Source organism: Serinus canaria, chromosome 3 (assembly GCF_022539315.1).
Source record: "Serinus canaria isolate serCan28SL12 chromosome 3, serCan2020, whole genome shotgun sequence".
In the NCBI taxonomy this organism is placed as follows: Eukaryota; Metazoa; Chordata; class Aves; order Passeriformes; family Fringillidae; genus Serinus; species Serinus canaria.
Genome location: NC_066316.1, coordinates 71,910,571 through 71,937,787, shown reverse-complemented (window position 1 = coordinate 71,937,787; position 27,217 = coordinate 71,910,571). Strand labels below are relative to the sequence as shown.

General features: G+C 33.2%; 1 protein-coding gene across 1 annotated transcript in view; it reads left to right on the top strand.

Moving 5' to 3' along the window:
* GRIK2 (glutamate ionotropic receptor kainate type subunit 2) overlaps positions 1 to 27,217 on the top strand; it is a 347,786-nt gene that overhangs the window by 122,954 nt on the left and 197,615 nt on the right. Inside the window, exons 5-7 of the mRNA XM_050972903.1 lie at positions 13,163 to 13,344; positions 16,854 to 16,907; positions 19,849 to 20,022. Of these exons, the coding sequence (XP_050828860.1) occupies positions 13,163 to 13,344; positions 16,854 to 16,907; positions 19,849 to 20,022 (410 nt within the window). The remainder of the gene's footprint in view (positions 1 to 13,162; positions 13,345 to 16,853; positions 16,908 to 19,848; positions 20,023 to 27,217) is intronic.

The following is a 27,217-nucleotide window of genomic DNA, read 5'->3' as shown; positions in this document are numbered from 1 at the left end:
TTGATCAGTGATTCCTTAATGTAAGATTGATATAATTCTTAATTTCTTTTTTCTTTGTTTCTCTTTTAATCACCCACATTTTGCACTGTTTTATTGAGTGGTTGTTGAGGATGATGCTGGGTGCCTTTTTTAAAGGTGATTTTAGAGCCATGGATTTCCTTTATCTGAATAGACAATACCCCAAAGGGCATGCTGGTCAAGACAATAATATGTTGGTTCAGCAGCTACAGTGATAATTTAATTGCTAAAACTAATATTTTTTAGGAGATTCACATTTGCTCTATGTATTTTTATTATTATTGTAAACATGGATACAAAGAGAGCTGATATTTTATTATAGAGAGGAAGAAAAGGTATAAAGCATGCATAAACTAGGTCTGGATGCTTTGTTAATAAATTATCAGGTCTTTTCCAAGGTCCTGCAAGATAGTAGGCTGACTCTGAGGGAAAGCATGATTTCAAGTGTCCATTTAACTATTTACATTTTTAAAAATGTGTTTATCTCCTTAAATGCTAGGGCTCAGTTTTATGAGTTTTCTAAGGAAATGCTAACATTTTGTAATAATAAGAGATATTTCACTTGCTTCAGAGCTAAAAACCCCCCAACATTGTGTCCATGTTCTTCATCTCCTCAGTGTGGGATATATCTTCTAGGGTGAAAACAAATGGCAAAAGCTGTGTGGTTATTTGGCACTGCAGCCAGTAAAAGGCCATGTTAACCCTAGTGTCACTCCCAGAGGTATGCTAGAGACTCCAACTGCTCTGTTCAGCTGCCCCTGGACAGCGACATCGTGTCCAACTCTCTTCATTCCCCCAAGTTTCCACCTTGTAGGAAGGAAAGCCATTTCTGTGACTGATCATGTAAGTGTAGATGAAGTCTTCTATACTGGTTTTTGTGTCTTTTAATCCACAGAGTAGCTGTCTTCAAAAAATTGAGATGAGGTGTCCCTGCCTCTGAGGATGGGATTGTAACTAGATGATCTTTAAGGTTCCTTCCAACACAAACTATTTTATGATTCTGTGAGATGTATGGAATAGATATTTGTATTTGGTCTGGATCTAATTTGATTTGAGATTGAGTGGTATGAAGGTGGTAAAGGGGAAGTCAGTTCTTGTTTAGAGCCCAGTGTGAAAGTAGAGAGAAAATTTGGAATCGCAGTCTCCCTTTGTAATAATCTTCGAGATTACTACTAGGAACAGGCATTAGTTTGTTGTCTCCCTCTTTGAAGCATTCTCCCTACATTCTCAGAGAAGGAATAGTTGTACATCTTACCCCTAATTTGAGAAAAGACATGAGGTTTTTTTTAATGTACTGTGGGTAGCAACTAGACCCTGGCCCTTATGATGGAGAAGTGCCTAAGCCAGAGAAGATGATTGCAGTCCAGCTATTGCTCCTCATGTCAGAGTGAGCCTCAGAGTACTGGTTTGTTCTGTGCTGATCAGACCTGCCTTGTGTTCAGGAGTGTGTAATGAGGAATGCAAGATAGCTTGCCACAGGAGAAAATAGAGGTTGTGCCATGCTGAAATAGGTACAGGGAAGCTTCTAGAGGGATATGATCAATAACAGTGGAGTGAGCAAAGATCAGGTTGGGTACAGTGTAATAAGGAAGACTCGAGACTGTACAAATAAGATGAAGTAGATAAATAAACTAGAAAGGTTAATTCTACCTTGACTCGGTAAGAAGAGATGCAGTTTTTACTGTGGGTCTATGGTAATAGAAATGAAAATGAACATAGAATGGACAAAGGTTTTAATATTATAATAAAGCCTCTGCCCTGGTAGAATTTTATGAAGTAGGTATTGTGGCACTAGATAGGTGAGTTTTTTCTTTCAGGAAATTAGAAATGTGTGAGTCCTTTTTTTTTGTGGATCTCTGGTTTAAGAGTCCTGTACTGACTTTCATTATTTTATTTTGTTTTTTTTTTTCATTAAATAATGGCTACTTTCTGCTTCCTTCTTTGATTTAATTTCCTTTTTTTTCTATCTATCAGGACTTTTTTTTATATAGCCCATATTTGTACAGGCAAAAAAAAATTGTAATAGGGCTCTAAAACATTTTTCCTGCTAAAAAGGATAAATATTACTTCCTTCGATCATTTTAAATGGAAACACATATTTCTTTTAACTAGGATTTAATGACAAAAACCAAATGCAGAAACAGACAAAACTCCAGCAATCCACCCCCCATCCCCCCCAGAAAAAACCCACAAAAAAACAACCCAAACAAAACAACCAAAACCCAAACCCCAAATCTAAAAACCTCCTTGCAAGATGTAATGAGAGGCTGGTTAGATTTTTTTTCTCCCTTAAAGTAATTTATGGTCTCTTTGTTAATTAAATTCCACTAAACTGTCCCTGGACACTAATTAAGTCCTTTCAGATTTACAGATTTGCTACAGTCAATTGTCTTTAAGAAAAAAAAGTGGGAAAATGACAATATGTTTGTCATCCACATGTCCTAATGGATTTAATTGGTCTCAAAACAATAACTTAATTTCAAGTACATATTCTAATCTCTGTGCTAAAGAAAACAGACTAGACAAACTGCAAATAAGTTTTTGAATCACAGACAATTAAAAAAAAGAGAAAAAATGCATGAATAATTAGATGATGAGCTCTTAAATTATGGTGGCACTTGTATAGATATCAATATATTGATACTTTTATATATCAACAGAAGAAGTTGATATAAACAGCATTCTGGATATTTTTTCTTAATTAACTTTTGTTTTGGTCTTGAGTGAATGAGTATAAACACAAAAAATCTGTTATATCCATGAACAGAAGCCAGAGTAAATGCTGAAAAATTATTTCAGAAATAAAAATGTTTTGTGTTGGTCTTTAGCACTGAATCCTGTGCTTGAACTGAAATGAAGAAAGTTGAAAGATGTAATTTTGTTGCTGTATTTACTCGAGTATACAGGTGGCATTGATTGGTAATAAAATGACAATTTCTTTCTTGGGACTGGTATTAAAATTCCCAGTATCTAATTCCCACTGTATTTGATGTTATTTTGGCCTCACCTTAATTTTGTGTGCAGTTATGGCCCCCAGAATCTAAAAAATATTATTAAGGTACTTGAATGTGTCTTGAGTAGGTCAGCAAGGGTGGTGAAAGGGCTGGAAGGCATGATGTCCTATGAGGACTGTGGGATATCAATATATTGATACTTTTATATATCAACAGAACAAGCTGATAGCTAGGAACATTTAGGTTAGAACAAAACAACGAGTGTCCTTGAAGGGCTGGGGAAAATCCACCTCATGAGTTTGGTGGTTTGTTGGTGTTTTTTATGGGTGGTGTTTTTTTAAAATTTTGTTTTGTTTTGGTTTTTGTTTTCTTTTTTTGTTTTGTTTTGGTTTTGTTTGTTCGTATGTTTTTATTATCATTAATTTTTATTCTTTGACTTTTTTCAACATCAATGTTTTCATACTGATCTTCCTAGACAGAACAGAAAAAGAAAAGTCAGGTAAGGGTAACCTTCAAAAGTCTCTATTAGAACTATTTACTACCACTGGTGCTAATATCTCAATCAAATGTGCAGAAACATTAAATTATAAATGAATATTAAGTTACTCCACTGCCATTGATACTGATTTCTCAAATTGGATTTATATTTATGTTATATATTGATGAAAACTGCATCTAATTGCATCTGTGTGTACTTTTGTATATTTATAATGTTTTGACTTGTGCAGTTTTAGCTAGCATTTATTCTGGTTCTATGAAGCAGATGCAGAATTCAGAGTACTGGTTACTTATGAATGGCTAGGTGGGTATTTTTTTCTGCAAATTAATAACTTTGTGTATAAACTATATCAAAGATAGCAATTGGAGTGCATAGTTTAGCACAGGATGTTAAATGGAACTAATTCATTCCTAATTTGTGCATTATCAACTAACAGTTATTCTGTGTTGCTTTAGTGGAATGAATGAAATGAGTACCTAAATTAGGGTTATATTTACCAATGTGAAAAAAGTAGACTTGAAGCTTCCCATGCATATAAGCTGAAATGGCATGTAGTTCTGTTCCACATATTTTCAGTCACCAGTTCAGAGAGCTTACAGCATTTGTAGCACTTTTATTGAACATTTCTATTAAGGGAAAAAGACTTTTAAGCCTTCTTTAAAAAAATTCAAATTTGGTTAAATTATAATAAGTAATAACACTAATAATTTGGACAATGAGGGAATATTATCCTGAATGATTACATATTACATAGTCTTTTAAATACAGAGTGTTTCAAGGGTTGTGCACAGTAGCTTCAAGTGAAGATTCAGTTAGTAGTTTTGGGCTGAACCAGATTGTGGTATCTGGATGTAGCTGGTTGGTGTATTCCTTTACTAAGACAGTTATTGCACATTTATTCTGTAAAGTCCAGAAATAGTTTTCTAGTGTTATATGAATATATCAGTAATATGGAGGATGCTGTGAAGTTAAAATTTCACTTTTAAACACCTTTAGTCTTTATGCAGATGTTCGCATTTACTTAAGCTAGTTGTCTGCAGAAAAAGTGTTCAATTCTGTTACTCTTCATGGCAAATGGACCTGTAATTGTTCTTTGAGACTAATTCTAAACAGATTTTAATTACTTTTTTGAAAAGCAAAGTAAATGTCAACAAGTGAACAAAATGCATGATTCTAGCTCATCTTTCAGGAAAACACATTAGTAAAGCTCTCACCCATATTTTGAACAATAATTGAATTTGGACTTATTGCAATAAGACTCAGTATTACATAAACAAATCTATGGATTTAAAAGAAATAGTTTTTAAAAATACATAAGGTGCTTTATAGTATTTTTCTATAAGCCTAAGGAACAGAGGTGGAGGTAATATTTTCATAAATTATAACAATGAACATATTCCAAATAGTGCTTTAATTGTTTTGCTTTTGTGGGTTTGAATAAACTTAAAAATTTAAGCCTTACAGAAAATTGCCTAGGGAAGTTCTGATAAAAAGAATTGTTTCATGAAGACTGGAAAATTTTTTATTATGTCCAAATACAGAAATATATGATAGGAAAACTAAGTGAAAAATGAAAAGAGGAAAACTGAGATAAGATCAGTTCACATTCTTGTATGGGGCGTACATTTAAGATTTATCCAAACTGAAGTACAATTTTACTCTTATTTCATAGTATATATTTTAGTAATAGTAAATTAAAAGTATTCCATATTTTATCTTCTGGTTGGGAGAACACTGTGAAATATACTTGTGATGTCAGTCCTTTTGTGAATTGCTCTGTGTCACTCACAGTACAAATATAACTGTCTTGATTCATTTCAACTTCAGTTAGAGAGTTGAGTTTTTTTCTCTCTTGCACTCTTACCAGTTCCTTTCTTTTGAAGCACAAGTGAAATTGCTTTTGTTTCCAAGAGCAATTGTGCTAAGCTGGTGTAAATTCCTTCTGAGGATGTTCATTTATGTGTTTTTTCAAGCTAAGTCCATTTTGGAATTGCTAACTTGTATTGCTTCTTTTGTCATTGATTCTGACATCTTTGACAAAATCTTTTATCCTTTGACAGTAGTATAGCTCTTTTTTTTCACTCTTCACCCTCATTAAATTACACTGCTCATACATCATCCACTTGAGAGATCATATTTCATATAATTATGATAATTAATTTGAAATGCCCAGGACTGTTAATTCTTATTGCTGTCACCATCATAATACTGAATCCATGATAAAACTTTATGGAAATGTTCAAAAAAGCCTATTTAGAAAACAGAATAACAACATTTCAAATCAGGCATATCATAATACAGCATTCAACATAATCGAGCATAAATGTCAACTGTAGCTGGAGACTAGAAAAAGATGGCAAATCGAATACATCAATAAGGCATAATGTAGTCCTAATTTTCAGCATTTCCCCCAATTATGTTATTTTTTTCTTATATTTTCACACATTATACGTTAAGGTGAGGAAAGGGTGGACAGGCCTCAGAGTTTTGTTTATTTTTTTTCTAGCTGCTGTATGCTGCATCTGAAAAGCACTCAGGTGGCATGAAAAAAATGTTTTATGGTGATCTTCAAGATCAAAACTGTTCTATGACTAAAGGTCTTTTCTGAACTTTAGTGGCACATTGATTCTCTCCAGCGGAACTGTGTGAGATGGGGTAGAGGCCTTTTTTCACTGCAGTACTGCAAAGCCTTTATTAGAAAAGAATTGTTACTGGAAATAAGCTGCATTGGGATTGGGTATTTGCAACTATAAAAGATGTTTGCACCCATGCTCTGATGTGCTTGCTTAGCATATTTAAGGAAAACAATAAAGCTGATTATTGCCTTGCTCTTCAGTTACAGCTGGTTATGCTGAAGCAGCAGTACAATGGATTTAACATTCTGATGCTTAGACCCGAGATGCAGAAAAATTAAGTGATATGCACAGTATCAGAATAGAAATCTTGACTGTCTATGGACTTAAACCTATATTCAGGGTTTTCTTGTTTAGTGATTTTTTTTTCAACCCTAAAGCTAGTCTGTTCTGTATATGCAATTTTAGTAATTGCAACTTCAATATTAGTCATGAATACAATTTTAAACATTTCTCCTTTCCTGTAGTAAGTAACTGTTTAAAAAATATTATTTTTTTTTAGTCTAAAAGAAAGGGAGATTGGGATTTTAGTTTGGGTTGGTTTTTATTTTTTTCTGGCCTAGTCTAGACACTTATAAATTTTTTCACAAAAATGAGATTTGTTTTCCAAATGCATATACATACCTGCACAGACATGTGTAAATATAGTTCTGCCCTTTTTAGTTGTTTGCTTGTTTTAGAAGGGAGAATTTTTCTCAGATACTGAGAACTGGAACAGTCTGTCCAGAGAGATGGTGGAGTCACCATTCCTGGAAGTTTTCAAAGAAATTACTTGGCACTTAGTGCTATGCTTGAATTGGTGTAGTGGTCTTTGGTCAAAGGTTGGGCTTTATGATCTTGGATAATGTCTCTAGAATAGAATCCTATTCTGTTACACAGTCTAGGAAAAAAAAGTCAGAAAAAAACTACCTAGCCTAAAACGCTTTCTCTGATTACTGGCATGGCTACCATCCAAGAGATAGTTTTGGAAATTATTTTCAGTAGGAAATAATGAACTTTTATTTACCCTCTGACACTCAGGGGTCCAGAATTGTCTTTTCAGGGCGACTAATACTTTTAGTTAGTGATATGCCCAAAAGAACTATATTACCAAAACTCCCCCACCCTTTCCTTCCCCTCTCCTCAAGAATCCCAACTTGATCAAATTATTTTTTCCCTAAAGCATTAACTGCTGCAGTGTAAATTCTTTAAATGTGTTTGTATAGCCAAAAGGCCACATATGGGCAATGTACAATTTGGAATGAATTCCTTAAGATATGATAGAACATGTCTATATATTCTAAGGTTGTTCTGATTTATAAACAGTGGTTTGCATCCCTTTTGTACCTCTGAGGAAGGGTTTGGTGAGTAGTCACACCGTACAGTTTGATAAGGAGATAGGGACATGGGTACAGGTAGCTGGACATTGTGCTCACTTTCTACATCTGCACTCTTTCCCCCAGAGGGAAATGATGTCATACAAATACAACTCCAGAACTCATTTGAGCAAACACTACTATTATCATGGATGACTCCTGTGTATTGGCTTGCCCTCATAATCTAATTTTTAAATTTTCATCTAAAGACATTTGAAACAGAACGGCTACACTTTTGACAAAGGGCTTGCTAAATAGAATTTTCTTTGGTGAAAATTCTTTTGAAGTCAGCTACCAGACACATTTCCTTCTTTTTTCTGATATAGAACTATTGTTTTCCTTGTAGATGTCACATTTAACAGCAAAACAAGTCAGCATAATACTAGATAAGCTTGAACTCCTCTTCTTGTCATTGCCACTAATCATAGCACATTTTAAATATTGCCAGTTGCTAATGGCATCAGACTCTAATGCATTAATACTTGTAAAATATATACATGCATACACATATACTATTTGGCTTGGTCTCAAATCATTTTACTACAAGATTGAAAAATCCTGCTAAAATGTTGGACTCTAATGCGACTAATAAGAAGTTGCATTAATTATGTTTACAATGAAAAGACAATTGTTTTTTCTGGACTACTTGTCTTAGAACTTTTTCCATTAAAGACACCATTGCTACTGTATTTAACTAGGATTAAATATAACTGGTGATCATTTTAAGGATGCTTTACACTGCTGGAATTGAGTTAAATGATCTTAATGTAGCACAAAACCTTAATATGGATATATGAAAGGTCCATCAAGCTGTCTTTTCCCTTTGTCTCTATTTCCTCTGTGCTTTTCTTAATGGTGTTGTTGTATTAGATACAACAGCACGAAGAGCACAGAACAGCCCACTGTTAGAAAAATCCTACCAGCTAGTGCAATTTCTTTTTAATCCTTTCACTAAATGTGGTTGGTTTTTTTTTTAGTTGGAGATGATAAAACTAAACTTTAGAGTTCATGAGTAATCTCTGTGAGTTCTTTCGCAGCAATTAACTGTTCCAGCTGATGTGAAACATTCTATCAATGCAAATAAACCAGCATTCTCCTCCCTTCTACCCATACCCCCTTTCAGAGCCCCACACAATGAGATTTTTCTGATTTTGGCATAATCAAAATAACTGGGCAGGGGGCTGTCAGGGAAGGAGAAGAGTACAGAGAGGTGTGAGAAGAAACAACTTGCTAAAAATAGAAAGACTGCTTTCTGTTGATTCTGCAAAGCAGTATATTAGTTTTGAAATTTGTGATGTGGTTAAGATAAGGAGTAGCCTTTAAAAAAGCATTAGTGTTTTCTTATAGAAAAAGCTTGATGTGTTCAGCCTATTGCAAAGTGCACTTGCTTGCATTCTTCCTGTGCAGCACAAAGGCAGCATTAATGGAAATGATAAATAGTTTGATGAGCAGGCCAGGTGGCACAGCAATGGCCTGCAAGACTGCTGAGCTGGAGACAGGTTTTAAAACAAACTTGGGGTCCTTGCTTCCTGGACTGGTTGAAGTTGAACATGTCGAGGAGGTAATGTGATTGATCTCTTTGGAGGAAGATGCCAGCTGGAGAGCTCACAAACTGCGCCTTCAGGATTCTCCTTAACGATGAATTGATGGCAGCTTCTGAAAAGAGTTACTCACACCGCGCTCTTCCCAGCCATTCAGAGGTAGGGCTCTATCACAGGGGCTGCTAAAAGAAGGAATTGAGAGTTTGAAGGGACAGGAAAAAGGTGTCCCTGGTGAAAGAAAATGCAGGAAGTACATTCCCAAAATGCAGCTATTATTTCTATACTCTTGTAAAATAGATTTTTTTTAGAGGCTTATACACACAAATAGTTGTATTCTGTTTGCTTTGGAGTTTTTTATTTGCTTTTGTTTTGTTTTTCTTGTGGATTTTTGTTTCCTTGTTTGTTTTTTGGGGGGGTTTCTTTTGGTTTTTTTCATTACATATAGATCTTGTAAATCCTAGTAAAATAAGAAGTCACCTTTTCATCTGAGGACTGCAATTCATATTACATTTTAAATCAATTATTTAAAAATTACTCTACACAAGTGTTCAATTAAAAATATTCAAGATCTCAAAATCATGGCGAAGAAAGGACTTGTTTTGTTTTTAGCCTCATAGTCCTTGTACTTCTTGAATTATATTCCTCCCTTCATTGAAATTTCTAATACCTCTTCTTCTGATAAACTACATAAATGTCCTTTTGAAACTGTCCCTTACTGATTCAGAAATCTTTATTTCTCAGTACACGATAGCTTGTTACTTTTATCCTGCATAACCAGCTTTTTATGACATTTCCTCTGATGTCAGACAACAGCAATAAACTTTGGTATTATCAGTAGCTCACAAATTTTAATCAATGTGTAAATATGCTTGTTTGACTTGAAAAGAACAACATCCACAAAGAATGGAAGAGTAGAAATGGAGTCTCACAGACAAACTGCACATAGTAGGAACAAGCAATCTTCTTTGAGTCCTAGGAATCTCAATCATCCAGATGGAGAAAATGAAAAAAATAGAAATTTTTCTGATTTCACCTGATGTATTCAGGACTAAATGTTGAAGAGACTAAATAAGGTAGAGCTCATTTTTTGTTACTCCAAGGCATTAGTTTTACTGTAAAAAGCCTTTAAAATTTGATATCTGATAGCTGCGAAAAATCGAACTCCAAACAGTTTGTTACTATAAAGATGGGGGCACAGTTTATTTGTATACACGTGTATTGCCTGGTTAGTCCTCAACTGTTTAATGTTCTGATCTCCTGGAATTTTTTTGGCCATTGCTACTACAGAAACTACTCCAGCAGAAGCCAGGCTGTTAGGGTGTTCAGGAGAAGAGGGAATCAGTGGCAGCCAGGAGTTGGGAAGCAGTCCATAGATGAACCCAAGGGCTGCAGTTTTCATGCAGGATCTTGTTCTTTTGGTATATATCTTTCCAGTGCTTAATTTTTAATTTGGTTATGAATAATGGTCCACTGTTCATTATTTAATCTAGAAAAGGTTTTGGTTTTGTGTCGTGCTGTTTTTGTTTGTTTGTTTGCTTTTAGATAAATTAAAAATTATTTTGGTGGGTTTTACTTTTCGGTAAAACTAATTTATTCTTTGCACACCTTTAAAAACACAAATGCTTCATCCAAATGGTAGGTACAGTATAGAATGAAATGTTTAGTCTTTAATTGGTATTTAAAAGAGCTGGCTTTTGTAGTGTGATCCAGAACTGGAATCAGTTCACACTGATCTCAGTTCCCACTAATGCCTGAATGAGGAAATCTGGCTTCTCAACATTTTGCCAGGGAAATAAAATTTACCAGGGTAAGGTGTGCTTGGCACTGTCTGATATTTTTTTTGTTCTATAAGGTGTTCCTCAGCAGCAAGGAGCTGTAGAGTAGCTGTGGCAGTGGTACTTGCCACCTGTGACACACCTTCACAGCAGCACCCTGCACCTTGCACTCTCCACAGAGTCACATGTCGTCACTACCTCACAAGTGAGGGGGTTTGTTTCCCAAAATCATCCTGTTGAGAGCCCAGCAAGCTGGAAGCTGATGAGCATATGCCAGTAAAGAATTTATTCCTTATAGTGGGTGGCCAAGTGGACCACTGAAGTGAGTCATTTAGTAGAGTGGAACGTGTTTTGTTCCCTGCCATAATCCATCTCAACTTTAAATCTTTACTGGTGGCTGTAAACATGGTGAAATATATATGTTAAAATCTTAAAAATGGAAGTATATGTACTCACTCTATTACTAAAATAAAACATTTCTACATGTAGGAGCTATGAAAAATATTGCACATTAAAAGTTTAAGGTTTCTTTTTATTCCACATTGATGAGGACAGGAGAAAAAACACAGCTTTGAAAACCCTGGAATTTTCTTGTGTCTTAAATTTAAGTTATCTTAAAATATATTTTGAAAAATCTCACTGGTTACTATTTGTAATTGACAGTTATTGAAGGCATAAATACTTCTTCCTGTGCCTGCCTGCTCATCTGTACTGCCCCAGCATTGAGGTCCAGTCAGTGCATTGAAGAAATACACATTTGCAGGTTTCCTTCCCCACATTCTCATGCTCAGGTTTCTTTGGTAGCTTTTTACATTTGTACTCCAATCCAATGCGGTGCTTTGCTAATCTCTTTTTCAGATGCATAGGTGACCCAGAGGGTAGACGTTATCATAGCATTTTCCTTGTCAGCCTTTAATTATTCTAGTTCCTGCATCTGTAAATCTCCTATTTCAAATTTTGGTGTGATTTTTTCTTTCTCTGAAGTAGTCCTATAATGATAAGATTTATGACGATTACAATTTTTTTTTTTTTTAATTTTTGGACAACCCAGTTAGGACCTTTAAAGACTTATGCTCTTGGGTAATTCTCTGGAACAGAACAAAGCTTGCAATTTTTGAAACCCTTGGGTTTCACCCACTGCCGTTTCCTGAGGTTACCGCAGTTAGAGCATAGAGCTAATAGCACCAAGGTTGTGGGTTCAGCTCCTGTGTGGGCCATTCAGTTCAGAGCTGGACTTGATGGTCTTTGCAGGTTCCTTCCAACTCAGAATATTCTGTGGTTCTCAAACTAATTAAATTGTATACCTAATTCATTAGGTTATTGGAAAACATTTACTTCAAGAACTCCTATAGGCAAGAAAACATTTTTTGCCATTCTGTAACAAATCTTGGACCTACAGTAAAAGACCAAAACTGTATTGTATTCGTGCAACCAATGGGGATAGATCAAGGGACCTGACAATTTGTATTTTCCTACATTTGTTTAGCAAAATTTTGTAATCTAAACTTGCTGCAGAAAAAGCAACCTCTCTTTTCCCTTTCTTTCTATCCCATTTCAAAGTTTCTTGACAGTTTAACTGTCCATCCCATCTCCAAAGGTGTAACAAAGGTGATTGGTGTAACACCTGAACATATGCTTAAAACATGCATATTAGGGACTCTGCTCTTTTGAGTAAAGAATGCTTTGAAAGAGTTTGAAGTCAAGAAAGAACCGTTAGTGTTCCCTTTACCATTTGATGTATTAAAAATACTCAGTACTTATAGAGAAAACTTAAACATCACGAATCACTATAATGTTTCATACAATCAAATTAATTTCAAAGTCACTTCCAAAAACATAGCAAGTTTTGTTCTGGAGTGGTTTTAATTCCAAAACTGGCAGAGTAGCGTAAAGCTACTTCTATTTCTTGCTGTTCTTGAAAAGAGATTCAGTACAGAAATAGGAGAACAGATTCATGTGAGAGTGTTCTACAGTGCTGAAATGATTCACAGCTTTGTATGTAAACTTGATTTATTATTTGGGAGACTGTCTAGTCTGATTAAAAACTATTAGTCTGGGATATGGCTTTAATTGAATTAGAGTAATATGTTCTTCAAAGAGGAATGTCACAGTTGCACGATAAGGCTAGAGGAAGATTTGTCTGTCTGAAGGTAATCCTAAATGAGGCTCCTTACTCTCCATTAATATTAAAGGAAAAGAGACTTGTACTAAAGTGTTGGGAGTAGAGATCCTTTTAATATGTCTTTTAAATAACATTTTTGTGTATCAGTTCCAACCAAATGAGAAGGGAAAACTAATCTGGAAGCTTTGAATGCTTATAGTATGTTCTCCTGCTAGCAGTTCAGGTTCTTATTTTGATAATCTTCCTGACTCCTGTTTTCTTTAAGGTCTCATTCGATTACAAGAGCTCATCAAGGCTCCATCACGATACAACCTAAGACTAAAAATCCGTCAGTTACCGGCTGACACAAAAGATGCAAAGCCATTGCTGAAGGAGATGAAAAGAGGCAAAGAATTCCATGTAATCTTTGACTGCAGCCATGAAATGGCAGCAGGCATCTTGAAACAGGTAATCCTCATTCTGCTTTAGATGTCTTAATCTTTTTCATCCCTAATAAATAAAAGTATTATCCAGACCTAATGGTATTTAACAAGCAGGGAAAGTGTATGTCAGTTTTACTCAGGCCTTACTGAAAATCAACCAGGGATTTCAGAGGCAATTTTATTGGTGACACAAAAGGTAGGTGCTTTAATTATGCTTTTATAATGAAAGAGTTTAAATAATTTATGTTCAGGAGGAACATGAAGACATATTAATCTTTCAGCTATGAAGAACTAGTACTTTGGAGAATTGATGCTTAAAGCATGGTTTTAAATTCTTGATTAATGGTATTTTATACATCAAAACTTTATATATGTATGTATTTATTTATTTATAGATTTATTTTTATTTGAGGCCTCTAGGATATGTATTCCTAATCAGATAGTGATATCTGAACAGTATGTTACCAACAGACCACATTAATATCTTCCATTGAGAGGACTCAATTGATATCTTAGAGCCATATTCTCTTTGCACTAATAATGGAACTGCAAAACACCCAAGTACTTTTGGGTTGATGCTTTGAAATTGTGTGCAGATGAAACAAGTGGGTGAGATACAGCAGAATTCCAAATATTTAACTGGCTCAGAGACAATCTTCCCCATAGTTTTTTAATTAAGCTATGACTTCCAATAAAGAGGAAAGGAGGAAAACCTAAAGCTAAACAGTATTCTGCACTTCTAATGCATAGCTTTTAGTGACTTTAATTCAAGTTTATATTATGTTTGCTAGAAAACTGTAGGGTCTAAATTGAAAACAAAATGTATTTAAGAGTTTGAAATATGTGTCTCATTAGAGGTACTTACAGGTATTATTGCGGCTATAATTAAAATTGTTAGTAAGCCTGCATGTATAATATAATATCTTTTCTTTATTGTTAATTGATTGAAAAACTTTTATTAGTTCCTAGTTATTTTAAACCTCTGCTAGTGGTTTTTTCTAAACATAAGCCAGCCTAGGTATTCTAGCTGTTGAGACCAAATAATTGAATGTACATTTAATTATTTTAAATATTTAAAAGCTAAACAATGCAAATGGGAAATGTGTTGATGGCAATATTAAGCTGCAATACTAACAATAAATCCATTGAGATACATTAGTTATACAGTACCTAGAAATTTTTAGGTGAAAAAACCCTTTTATTTCACAGTGAAAATAACATTGTGAAAAATGTATGAATGGAGGGAAATGGAAACAAAATTAAAAGCATTGTATCTTTAATCATGTCCCAAGACCGAGAGTGAGAATTAAGCCTCTTTAAATGAAATAGTGAACTGTTTCATCAAAACACACTGGTTATCCTAAAGATTACAAAGGGAAGATACAGAAAAAATTCTTTCATGAATGTTTAGATCTTTTTACAGATTCTGTAGATTTTTACGTTTCCATGCAGGTCCTATAGTACAATGCTTTAAATATGCCTAAAATTTGTAGTTTTGAAGCTGTAGTTTTGTGAGCACTTGCAGTTGAAATTGACACAAGGGGTGTTGAGAATATATTTCTTATTTAATGTTAACATTCCAACGATAGCACTTATAAGTGATTATTGAAAAAAAAAAAAACCTTTAAATATCCATTTCTGAATAATTGACTGATCAGATTATTTTTCCTGTTAATGGAGGGATGAATCCTGGGAGACATGACAAGAAGTTTCAGTTTGAGAGGATAATTGAAAAGATTAACAGTGAAGCTGGTGGAAGACAGCACAAGTGGAAAATAAAGAAAACAAGCACCTTGAGAACCTAGTGAAACAGCAACTACATTTTGCTGGCCAAAAATATGTAATGAAAACAAAAAAAAAAATCCAATCAATCAGACAAACATACCTAAATTAAGGCTAATCTCATTGTTATCTACATCACCAGGCAACCAGGGAAACCATACATAATTTAAAAGGTTAGGGAAGCACTGTAATAATGAGAAGAGAGAAATTGCAGTGTTTGAAGAGGAAAAAGAAGGGAGATCTTTAGAAAAGGGAGAAGGTGAAAGCAAGAAGGCCTGGAAAAGAGACAGCATCATTGCACAGCAGAATAAGGAAGATGCATAGGGTGTTGTGTAGGGATCCTTTGGAGTATGAAAGACTTGATTAGAAGCAGTTATGATATAGGTGACTGAAAATGTGATTCACGTATAGAGGAAGAACCTTTTGTTTTTTTTTTTTTTTAATGTTCTTATAAAAGCTAAGAATGTTTGTGGTTGTAGAGTTCCTAAGGAAGTTGTAATATTTCTTATGGGAAGGTGGTTTTCCTGTGTTTGAGAATTTAATTGCCACTGGAACACTATACTCTTGTTCTAAGTACTGTTGTGGAATTGTAAGTACACTAGTATAGGCATTCTTTGGAAAACTGGTGTTTTTTTCAAAATATTGTTTAAAATACCATAAAATCTGATTTACAACTGATATTTAGATTAATTTTAGATTTTTTTCTTTCAAAACGATCATATAGACTATTAATTTCATCATTTTTGGACAATGTCATAAGTAAAAACGTCTCCCACAGCCTTCAGAATGCTGAAAATTCTATTTAATACAAATTCCGGTATTGTCACTGTAGTATAGCTGTGGCCTTCAGTTTATTTAAGGAGTTCATCTTGTAGCAACTTGGCAAAGCATTCTTTTGATAGTTCCTGGAAAGGAAGAAAATACTAAGAAAACTTCTGTGCAGAGCCTGAAGATAAGTGCTTTTATGGAGATAATGCCCTTAATGAATAAACATGATGAAACATAGTTTCATCATGTTTATTCATTAAGGGCATTATCAAATATATATTATTATTCAAATATATTTTTTCAAATATATTTTCAATATATTATTCAAATATATTTTTTATTGAGAGGAAAGCACGAACTCTTAAAATAGAAAGTTTATCAAAAACTACTTTCATATTACATGGATAGGAAGAGAGATGAAGGTACTTGAGAGATACCTGAATTTATAAATGATTCTATGAATATTTCTTCATTTTTATTTAAGTAGTATCTCTCTTGCTGTTCAAAATTTGACTCGAGAGAATTTTCTTCCATGGTTGGAAAAATGTGCACATGTATAATATAAGCTTGGTCCTTCTTTTAAATGCATGGTATCGTTCATCAAAATAGAAAAAAATTCCTATTAGGTGATTCATTTTAAAGGAAGGGTTCAATAATGAATGAAAATATTGTCGACTCAAATTATGTGTTGTAACTTAATGTATCCATTAGTATGTAAAAATACAAGCCCCTTTCACATTTACTGCACTAAACAGTCTAATAATATTCTTTCTATCAGAAGATCTGGTTCATAAATTCCTTTAATAGTCAGTAATCTTCTCTAACTGCTAAGAAATAACTTGCTTGACCTAATTTTAGCATAATTCCAACCCTATAGTCTCATCTTAGTAGTGTTCTTTTGCAGTGTTCCATTTGCCATGTGAGTGTGATAAAAATGTATTATATGGCCTCAGAAACATTAATCTTTTGTTTATTTTTTTAAAGGCTTTAGCTATGGGGATGATGACAGAATACTATCACTATATCTTTACCACACTGGTAAGTGGCTCATGAAAACATTGTGATGGCATCCAACAAAGACATTACTTTCCTAATTATATTACTTAACAAAGTGGATAAGGTCTCTCTGGAATGGGCGTGTGGGTGAAAGGTGTTTTCTTTGCTGAGTTTTCTTACTTTCAGTGAAAACTCATCAGGATGGTTTAATTATTGTTCAACAGAGTGCCCTGGAAACTGATAGACCTGAAAAAAGCATCTGGCTGTAATACTGCAGCTTTTAACTATCAAGGAGGGTTAAACGTATAATTCATAATTCATTGTTTATTTTGTGCATTTTGTCCTTTTTGTCTTTTAGCTGTTTGCATGTGAAGATTAAGACATTTTAAAATTTACCCATATATTGCATATTTTTAATTCAACATTTTACAAGATAGTTCTTCTCTGTCATATGATTCATGAATAATTTGATGTGAATCTGAGCAGCGCATTTTATTTAACAATTCATATGAGCTTTTTAGGCACATGAATTATGCAATACTCTTTGGTGTCCACTGTAAATGTAACTTAGAAGGAATTTGATCATTCTTGGATCTATCATTTGAAATAAATGAACATTTAAAATATCAATACTCTTACAAAACAAATGTGCATGTGAAGACCTTTTTCCTGCTCATCACAGCCTAACTAAGAAACAGTTTAAAAGTTGGTAAGGTATTGTTCTAGAGACTGCAGTCTCCAGAGTTGAGCGCATTTGTCTGTCTTGAATTTGCGTTCAATTTTGTCTAATTAGATTGCAGTTCATGATGTTTTTTAAAAGAAAAGCATGAGACAAATGTGAGATAAACATGTGGCAAAACCATGCTTGAACTGACCCGTGTTTGAAGTTACATACACGTTTAGGCCCTTATGAAAATGACTCCTTGGTGGCAGGGTAGGAGTCCACCACAGAATCACAAAACAGAAGTTTATGTGAAATATTAACATGAAATACCTACTTGGATAGAAAACAAAATAACTTGTGAAGTTCAAAGGCACACCCTGAACAAATACCTATCTTATTTTAGAAGGGTGAATTGTTCTGTCACTTATAGATTTAGGATTTCATATGATAGAATTTCCCTCGCTAAGCAGATTTCCTGCCATAAAAGTGGATTATAGATGTTTTGAAAGTTTTTTCTTCTTTTTAAAGTTTTTGCCAGAGATGAAAATTGTTTCTTTGAGTACTATGCTGTCCTTTGGCATTGAATTTTTACTCTTAAAGCTCTATTTAAAAATTAGAATTTTCTGTAATTCTTATTTATTTATTAAAACGTTATATTTTCTGTGGAGACAAGAGTATTATATTGATTAGGAATTATCAAGAGATAATTTACTGTGCACAAACATATCAGAGATTTTGATTTTGCAATGTAGCTCTGGAACCAGCATCAGAGTTTAGTTTTTTTTATATATTAATTGCTTCTAACCTGACATGGTGAAAGTCCTGTCAAATAAATTTTCCAGTCAGTCACAGTGTTTACAACAGTCTTCTGTGTAATCTCCTTTTGATTGATTCAGGATGTAATACACTGACTCATTAATACACTGACCTGTGTGCATTTGTAATGAATGCATAATAATATTATCTATATTTATTACATTCCAGTCGAAACATGAATGTGTTTGGATTAAAAAATTGCATTCAAGGTTCTGACTTCTTGCACAGTAAAAACTGAGAGAATTTTTTAAAGAGAAAGATGTAATGTAGTTCTAGTTATTTCCAACATTTCCTTTGTGATAAAATGTTTTATTTCTTTGCAAAGAGGATGTGAAGTTATTTTAAATGAATTTTGAAACCTTCATATCTTAAATATTGTGAGTGGCAAAGTAAATCATAATACTAGCTATAGATTTAAAAATGGGTAGTGATTGATAATTGGTTGATATTTTATGGGCTTTTTAATGTTAACAATGGGTTTTCTGCAGTACAATATTTAATCTTCTTCAGCTCTAGCCAGTAAACAAAATGGATTCAGACAAGTGTTACACCTAAAGCTAACTGACAACAAAAATTAAATTAAAAATGAGATGAATTAATACCTATGAATTATGGGGAAAATTTCTATGTTCAATAAAGCAAAATTATGTTATAGGGAAAGAATAGATTATGTATAACCTTGATTACATCATTTTTTTCCCCCTTGTCAAAACTTGCTCTTAAACCTGAGTTTCCTGAAGTCTAGTACTGTTTCTACATTGCTTCTTAGGATTTGATCAAAGCACTAGGATAACCTTGAATTTACTTTCTTGAGCTAAAATTTGAATTGTTTTATTTTTATTAATTATATTTCCCCCTGTGTATATTTGAGGGCTAACTGTACACACGCACATACAGATATACTGAAAACCCATACATTGGCAAAAGCTTTTCCTGCAAAGATTAATTCCTAATCAAAGAAATGTCCATATTTGGAAGTACGTTGACAACAGTAAAGAAATACTTTTGATTAAGTATAAAGCCATTTCTCTTTGTCCCTGTTCACCACCACCTCTACTCCCTGCCTACTCTCCTCCACCAATTTATCCTCCTAAGATCACCATGTTTAAGTTTCACTGGTAGTGAAAGCTCAAGGAAACTCTTGTCCAGTTTATTTCATTATTTGTTTGTTTAATATCTGGTAAGTTCAAAAACTAGAAATTAATATTAATATCTAGAAAATGAAAACTTCTAGATATTAATTTCTGTAGTATTTTAGCCTAACCAGTAGTAGATACAGTTCTGTAATTGGGCTAACATTTCCTGAAAGTCTGGTCTTCCTCTGAGAATCAGATTACTCTCACCATTGCTTGCCCACAGACACAGGCCCCCAGACAAGCAGAAGACATTTCCTGGCATAAATAGCACTGAAAATTTACCATGCTCTCATCTGGGGAGATGGTGTGACAATCGAAATAACAAGTGCGGTGTATTACAGAATTTATACAATGGTGACTTTTTCAGGACCTGTTTGCCTTGGATGTGGAGCCCTATCGGTACAGTGGTGTTAACATGACTGGATTCAGAATTCTAAACACAGAAAACACCCAGGTGTCATCCATCATCGAGAAGTGGTCCATGGAGCGCCTCCAAGCACCACCAAAGCCTGACTCAGGTTTGCTGGATGGATTTATGACGGTATGAATACCAGCATTTGGTTCCTTTTTTATACATTTGTGAAGCTAAAAAGTAAAATAGAACTTTTTGTTATTAAAAAGTTATTTTTATTATAAGTTTTTGTTGTTGTTGTTGTTTAGAGGTATGTAACCAAATATATTGTAAATATGAGTCAGAGAGTAACAGTGATGTTTCTGTTAATATTTTACAGATTGAATACATGACTATATTAACTTTTTGTTCAAAATTACATGTACTGTATTTTTTTTTTCCAAATTATAATGCCATATTCTAAATATCAGATTCACCTGATTTCCCTGATTTGCTGGTGAAAGTTTTTTATGGGATAAAAAATCAAGCTAATGAAAATTGTCTCTTTCTCTACATTTTGTGTCTTATTCATTTAAGATTCATTCATTAATAATGTGTACTTCCTACTATACACATAAATTTGTTTTAAACAATTTTATTAATATTATGAACAGGACCTCATTACTATCTTTTATGCTTTCTGTTGTTTCAGATTCATCTACTTAATTAATCAGGTTGTTTTTTTCCTTCCATTTTGCCACTAGTCTTTGGCCTCACTTCAGTTCATAAAAATCTCAACTATATTCCTGCAAACAAATTTTCATTGCTAGTTTTTGGTGAGTTTCTGTTCATTAGCTGGAATTCAGTCTGAAATTATAATGTGAGGAAGGAAATTATTTTAAAAACTGTCCTACATTAGGTCTGCTTTAGTCTTCAAGTTTGTTGAAAGATTTTCCACTTTGGCCCCTGAACAATTTAGGTAGTCATGTTTTGTTTGGCTTTGTTTTTTTTATTTTGGGAATCTTTTTTTTTTGTGGTTGTTATGTGTTTTTTTTTTTGGGATTTTTTTCATGCTTTTCATCTTCAATTTCAGAAATAAAAATTCTATTTCTTGAAGACAGGTATCTTAGTAATATATCAGACACCTAGATTGTGTTAATTATTCCACATAACACTTCTAATCAACATTTTTTTTCCTACTGATAAGATTTGATGATCTAATAGATATTAGATAGCAAATTGCAATCAATATTTTAATAAGTTTAATTTTTTTCTAGAAAATCACCCCTTTTAGGGAAAAATGCTTTTGTAACGTACTTACTGTATATAGTGTTTTGAACGTGATAACTTGAAACATTTTAAATTTAATTTGTTCACTAATTTCCTTGCACTGCACTTTACAGATTGCATCACACAGTAGTTTAATAGTTATATTTTTCATTTCTCTAAATAATTTCAAAAAAGCAAGTGAACCCACAAAATATGAAAGTTGTGTGAAGCCCTCATCTGGTTTAGATATAGCTGCTACTTATTACTGTAAGTCATTGCTTTGTGCTTCCTTGTTTGCATTAATACTTTCAATTCTTTCTTTTTTTTTACTTTTTAGAATTTAAAATTTGCTTTAGTCACTTCTCATTCATTGTAGTTGTATATTTAACGTACTGATCAAAGATGTAACTGATCCCAGACCTTTGGAAAGTTACCAAGATCAGTAGCGATAGTTATTTTGTAAGAACACAAGGCCATGGTAAAAAATAATGGAATAATAAATATTGGAATAGAGTTCTGTGGGCCAGTTGCATGTTTTTAATCTCTTGTGTTGCTGTAAAGAAAGTGCTTTTCTCAGAAAACCTTCAGATGTGCAGCAGAATACAATTGCTACTATAGGACCCTGTAAGAATAATACTTTACATTATTTCTTTGCCTCAGGAGAGAAAAGTATTAAAAAATGCATGAAAAACATAGTGGCTTCTCTTCTGGACCCATAAAAGCCCTCTATGATACAAGTTTTGTTACAGACCGTGGTGAATATTTTATGGTCATTCTTTTTGTTGATTAAGCATCAAAATGTGCTTTGATTACCTGGGTTTTTAATTCCTGAGAGATGCAGGTAGTATTTAAATTATATTTAAAGGGTTAATAATCTTGACAAGCATTATGATTTTACAGAGTTTTTTTGATCTGGTCCTTAGATACATATCAATGTTATGATACATAACCTCAGCATGTCCATTTAGGCGGTGTGAAGGAAGGTCAAATCATGATGTCATTGCACAATGTTCTTTTTGTGTTGCCATAATAAAAGAAACCATTTTATTGACTTATTATCAGGGAAGTTGTAAAATAAGTTAAGTGTGTAAAATTTGACTTTCATGCCACCATTCACGTATATTAAAAGTCAAAAATGGACTTGGAAATCAAAGACTCTTCACAGATATTTGTGCTATGGAGACCTCTAACTGATCTGGGCTGGAAATGTGTTTTATTTTCACTGGTTGATAATGACTACAGCTTAATCAGAAAAGATTAGCAAGAAGACTGTTTAGTGACAACGTATTCAGCTGGAACCACACAGCTAAATGCTATTTAATCAGGTTTAAAACACCTAAAACTTGATCCAAGCAAAAATCTGAAGTTTGTATAAAGCATTTAGAGACCTCAGTGAAGACTAACTCTTTTCTGGTGGTGTAAAAGCAGGCAGTTATGAATTGCAAAGTTTTTAAGCTCCAGTGGTGTTTGTGTAAAGTACTTCTACCCCAGGTTTTTCCACCTTGTTGACTTTGCCCTTATGACAGAACTATCAATGTAATTCTGACATTGCTTTTCCTTAGTTATGATTCATAGGCTTTGCAGTATTAATTGTTGTTTCAAGGTCTTTTCTTTAGGCTTGTTTAATTCTCTAACTTGTAAATCATTCTTCTCCTAATTATTTTACCTTTTAGCATCTTAATGGAATAAAAAGCTGGTATAAAATTTCCTGAATCCTATTGAGTTCAATTATGATAGTTTTTCTTTTATTTCTAAGCTCTTCCTCAGCACAGCTCTGAAAAAAGTGATGGTTTAGCATACCAAAGTGATGGTTTAGTTAGGGGAAAAGTGATCAAAATCAAATTTTCAATCACATTTCACTCTCAGGATTTCTTAAGGGTTTCTTTGTACGGACTTTGGAAAAAAAATTAAACTATTCAATCAATTTGAATAGTTTACCATATTGAGTAATTCTAGTAACAAATGTTTACTTATTGGTACAGCAAAGAAAATAAATGCATTCTATGATTCAGGAGAGTAACTACAGTACAATTGGCTGTGTTTTTTCCATGGTTCCAGAAAATCTGTAGAAATGTTGAAAATTGCTTGCCATATTGTTTCAGACTATTCACACTTCGCACAGTCTTCTTGAGATAAAAGTGATTGTGTAAATGCTTATAAAAATTATTTCTTTTAAGGGCTAAACTAATTTATATTATAGAAAAAATGTGGATGTTCTTTTAATAGGATACATAGAAGTCCTGTGGAAGACTCACTGGTCTGCTCTGATTGAAGACACTTTTCTATCATCATTCACATACTTATAGACTTAATTTGTGCATTTGATGATTCTTTCATATTTCTTAATATCTGAGGACAATCAAAATGGTACTTGTCCTCACAATGTAGAAATAATAATCAGAATGTGTTGCTATTCAAGTGTATTTGTATCCTTTTATCTGTCACACACTTGTGCAGGTGTGCATGTGCACACGTGATAGATCTCACTAATCTACTTAAATAGTTGTATTTATTTCTAAAATTTGTAATCTCCTTTTTATTTTAAGTATTCTCAGCAGTCTTGTATTTACTTTGACCATTTTTTTGTATTACCATACTCTTACTAACTAGGAATAAAGAAAATATAGTGCCTATAAAAGTAAACATCCAATGAAACTGGGACACGCCATGGCTGTTATTTGTTATAATAAAATAACAGGAATTTTTACAGTAACAATTTTGCCAGAGGTAAAAAGCCATACCTTTAGAAAATTGCAGAAGAAATGAAGAGTCAAAGGCCAAACTGCAATACCTTATCTCACTTGCTAGTGGAATTAACTGTATCTAACATTTCAGAATCTGTTTATCGTTGTCTTCTTGTTTCTTGTTACTTGAGTGGAAAAAGCCAAAGGAAACAAAAAATTCATTTTGGTCCATTTTAAATCCAAATCTGGGGGTTTTTTTCAGACTAAGAAAACTTTTAAATTAATTCTCACTTGATCCTGCACTTCCTGACTTAATTCAGGAATGCATGTCAGCGAATTTTTTTTTTAAATTTGACTTACGTATTTCAGAGTAAAATCCAGAATTGCTACTCTGCCAAAATGAAATGGGCAAACATTGATTCATTCACACATTTCCCTGTTTCTCACCACCTGTTCTTACTTATTAGCAGTCCAAAAAGCATTTTTAGAAAGTTAGACTCTGGACAGGGTGGGTTGTTAGCATTTGAACCTTGTGTTATCCTGGCATTAAACAACTTCTAACTAGATTGAAGCTCTTAAAACAATTTTCTGATGTATGATATACTCAATACTGATATTTTCCACCAACTTTATACTGAATTCTGAAATTTGAAAGTGATTGGTACCCAGCAACCATTTGAACAGAATGACTTGGCATTAATGAAACCACATTATTTTTCAACCACATTATGATTTCTTCTGGAAAAATTAACTTATGACTTAATAAAACCCCCAAACATACCATAATGAAATAAAAAAAATTAATTAGTGCAACATCAGCTGTTTTTTTTTTCCTTAAAAAGTTTAGATTTGTAGGAGTTCATCCTTATTTTAGCTTGGAGTAAAAAATCTATTTTGAACTTTCCGGTAAAATGGAAAACTGATAATTATTATGACAATATTTTTATTAAGTTCTAACAACATTGGCATCTGTACTGTATAAGTAGAAAAATATTCTGGAAAACAGAGGGGCAACATAGTATTTTAAAGAAACTTTAGTATACTTCACTTACTGAGTCTGTAGAAGTATTACACAGAAAGAAGAAAAAGCCCACAAAACCATGAGCATAAATACACTTCCACATTTATATGTGACAACCATGATTCACGCCAAGCAAAATAGAGCATAAATAAAGTGTTATGGGTTCAGAATTCTTTTACTCTTCAACTATTAATCTTCACAGTTTTCTGTGCCTCCAGTCAGAATTTAGCATGCATAATTAAGATGACCTAACAAGCCCTGCTGCTTAATTAACATAAAGTTTTTCTTACTAATTGCTTTTGCCTATCATCCAATTCAGCTCTCTGCTTTCTTCTTATATAGAAAAGAGTGTTCTTTTATTTTTTCTGTTCTGACTATTAATTCTATTCTTTAATGCCCACTTTAGTAGCTATATATGGGAGGTGCAGAGAAGCACTGTGGTACTTCTTGAATGCAAGAGCCAAGGTCAATATTTAGGTGTTTACCCCAGAAAAATCACAGTTTGCAGCTGACGCATTTTGTGTACTGCTTGGTGGAATGGAGCATTATTTAGTTGAGCATTTTCTCTTTTCACTCCTAATTATTTTTGCCTTTTTTTTTTTTTTTTGTTAGCTTCTCAGTGAATGAAAATGACTGTTGAAAAAACCCCCTGAAATTTAGAATAATATTAACTACTGTTGGCAAAATGCTAGAGCTTTTTGTATATGCAGAATGGATTTAAGGTTCATTTCTGCTCATGGGATTTTCATTTGCTTCAGAAAACAGGAGATGAAATTTTAATAATTAAGTTTAGAAATTTTTAAAGCTGGTGTATAGACTTCCTCAGAAAAGGAAAATTGATTCAATGGTGGGTTTTTTCAAGTGTGTAACTGCAAAGAAGATGCAAAGACCATGAGGAGAGATTCTAAAACCTCCATAAATTGTCCTTAATTGAAGGAATGTACAAATGTATTTACTCACAGAGCTGTCTAGGAAATTCATTTTGAAACTAGCCATTTTAAGGGATATAGTAAAAATCCTGAAGTTACAATTCCTTTGGTATTTGAGAATAGAAATGAAAGAGAGAATAATGTGGATTTGTAAATGTGTAGATATTTTTCCCTAATTATCTCTCCACATTTGCACACCTAAAGACTTGGGAGATGCATTTATATTATATATTTTTTTTTGTTCTCTTTTTCCCCTGATTATAAGAAAGCTTCCAGTAAGCAACCTCTCTATGTCTAAACCTTTTGTAAAACTGTTTTATTACAAAACTGACTGTTTTGTAAAATCTAAATTATCAGAATGTTCTCTTTCTTAGCTTTGTGGGTATGTTAGTTTGATATTCTCAGAAATTTTGTTGAATTCAAGGTCAAGCCAAAGAATCACTAAAAAATGGTAAAACAGTGAGTATAGGTGGACAATAATGATGTATTTTCAGTTGCAATAAATCAATGTGTTCAAAATCAGGTGAAAGAGCACATTAATCAAAAGATTTCCCTGATTTATTTTTGGTTAAACTATCTTGGTTAAACTACTAATGTTGGAAGGAATACTTTTTCTGCATTATAAAGTTTGGAAGGATTAGGAGAGTAATGGCACTGAAACCAGGACACCTGAAGTTGATAGAATTGTCTGTAACATAAACATTCAAAATTTACAAAAAGGGATTCAGTTCTTCTACCATGATATAACCAAGGCTTAATGATATTTTTCATGAAAGAAATAAATAACTCCTATGTCAGATAATTGGACTTAAATAATACTGAGGGCACTGTTATACTGCACTGAAAGGTAAGTGTAAATTTCCCAGATTCTTTGCTCTACTTAAAAACAAGCAAGCAACAACAAAAAACCTCAAGCAAAAACCCAATCCAATCATCCAAAGAAAAATTAATCCCACCCCCTCATATTGCAGTACTTTTAATCTAGCTGTTGCTAATCCATTTTAATCAAGATTTGGGGAAACAGCATGAGCCAAGGAAAAGTATGAATTTAAATAAAGTGAAGTTGTGATAAGTGTAGGTATTAGAACTTAACCAAAATAGAGTTAAAATGATGCTCTTAATTACTGACTCAAGAAATCAGGGAGACACAAAACCGGAAATATATTCTATTAGCATTATTATTTTTTTTATATTTAGTTCAATACGTTTTTAACCTAATATTTTTCTATATTAATTTCATAGTTTATGATCTGTGGTCTCCAAAATCCATTTTTTTTCCATGTATCATAAAGGAAGAAAAAAAATTATGGTGTAGTTCAGGGTTTGCTCTCTGGAGCTTGTCTGACTTCATTTATCCTTGATGTCAGTATTTTCAGTGACAGTACAAATTGTCAAATAGCTTGATACAAATTAGTAATTTAGTTTTCCTAATGGTAAAATGAAATTTGTGAAACTTCAATCTCTTATCTGCACATGACAATATAGAAATAACAGTTGTATTT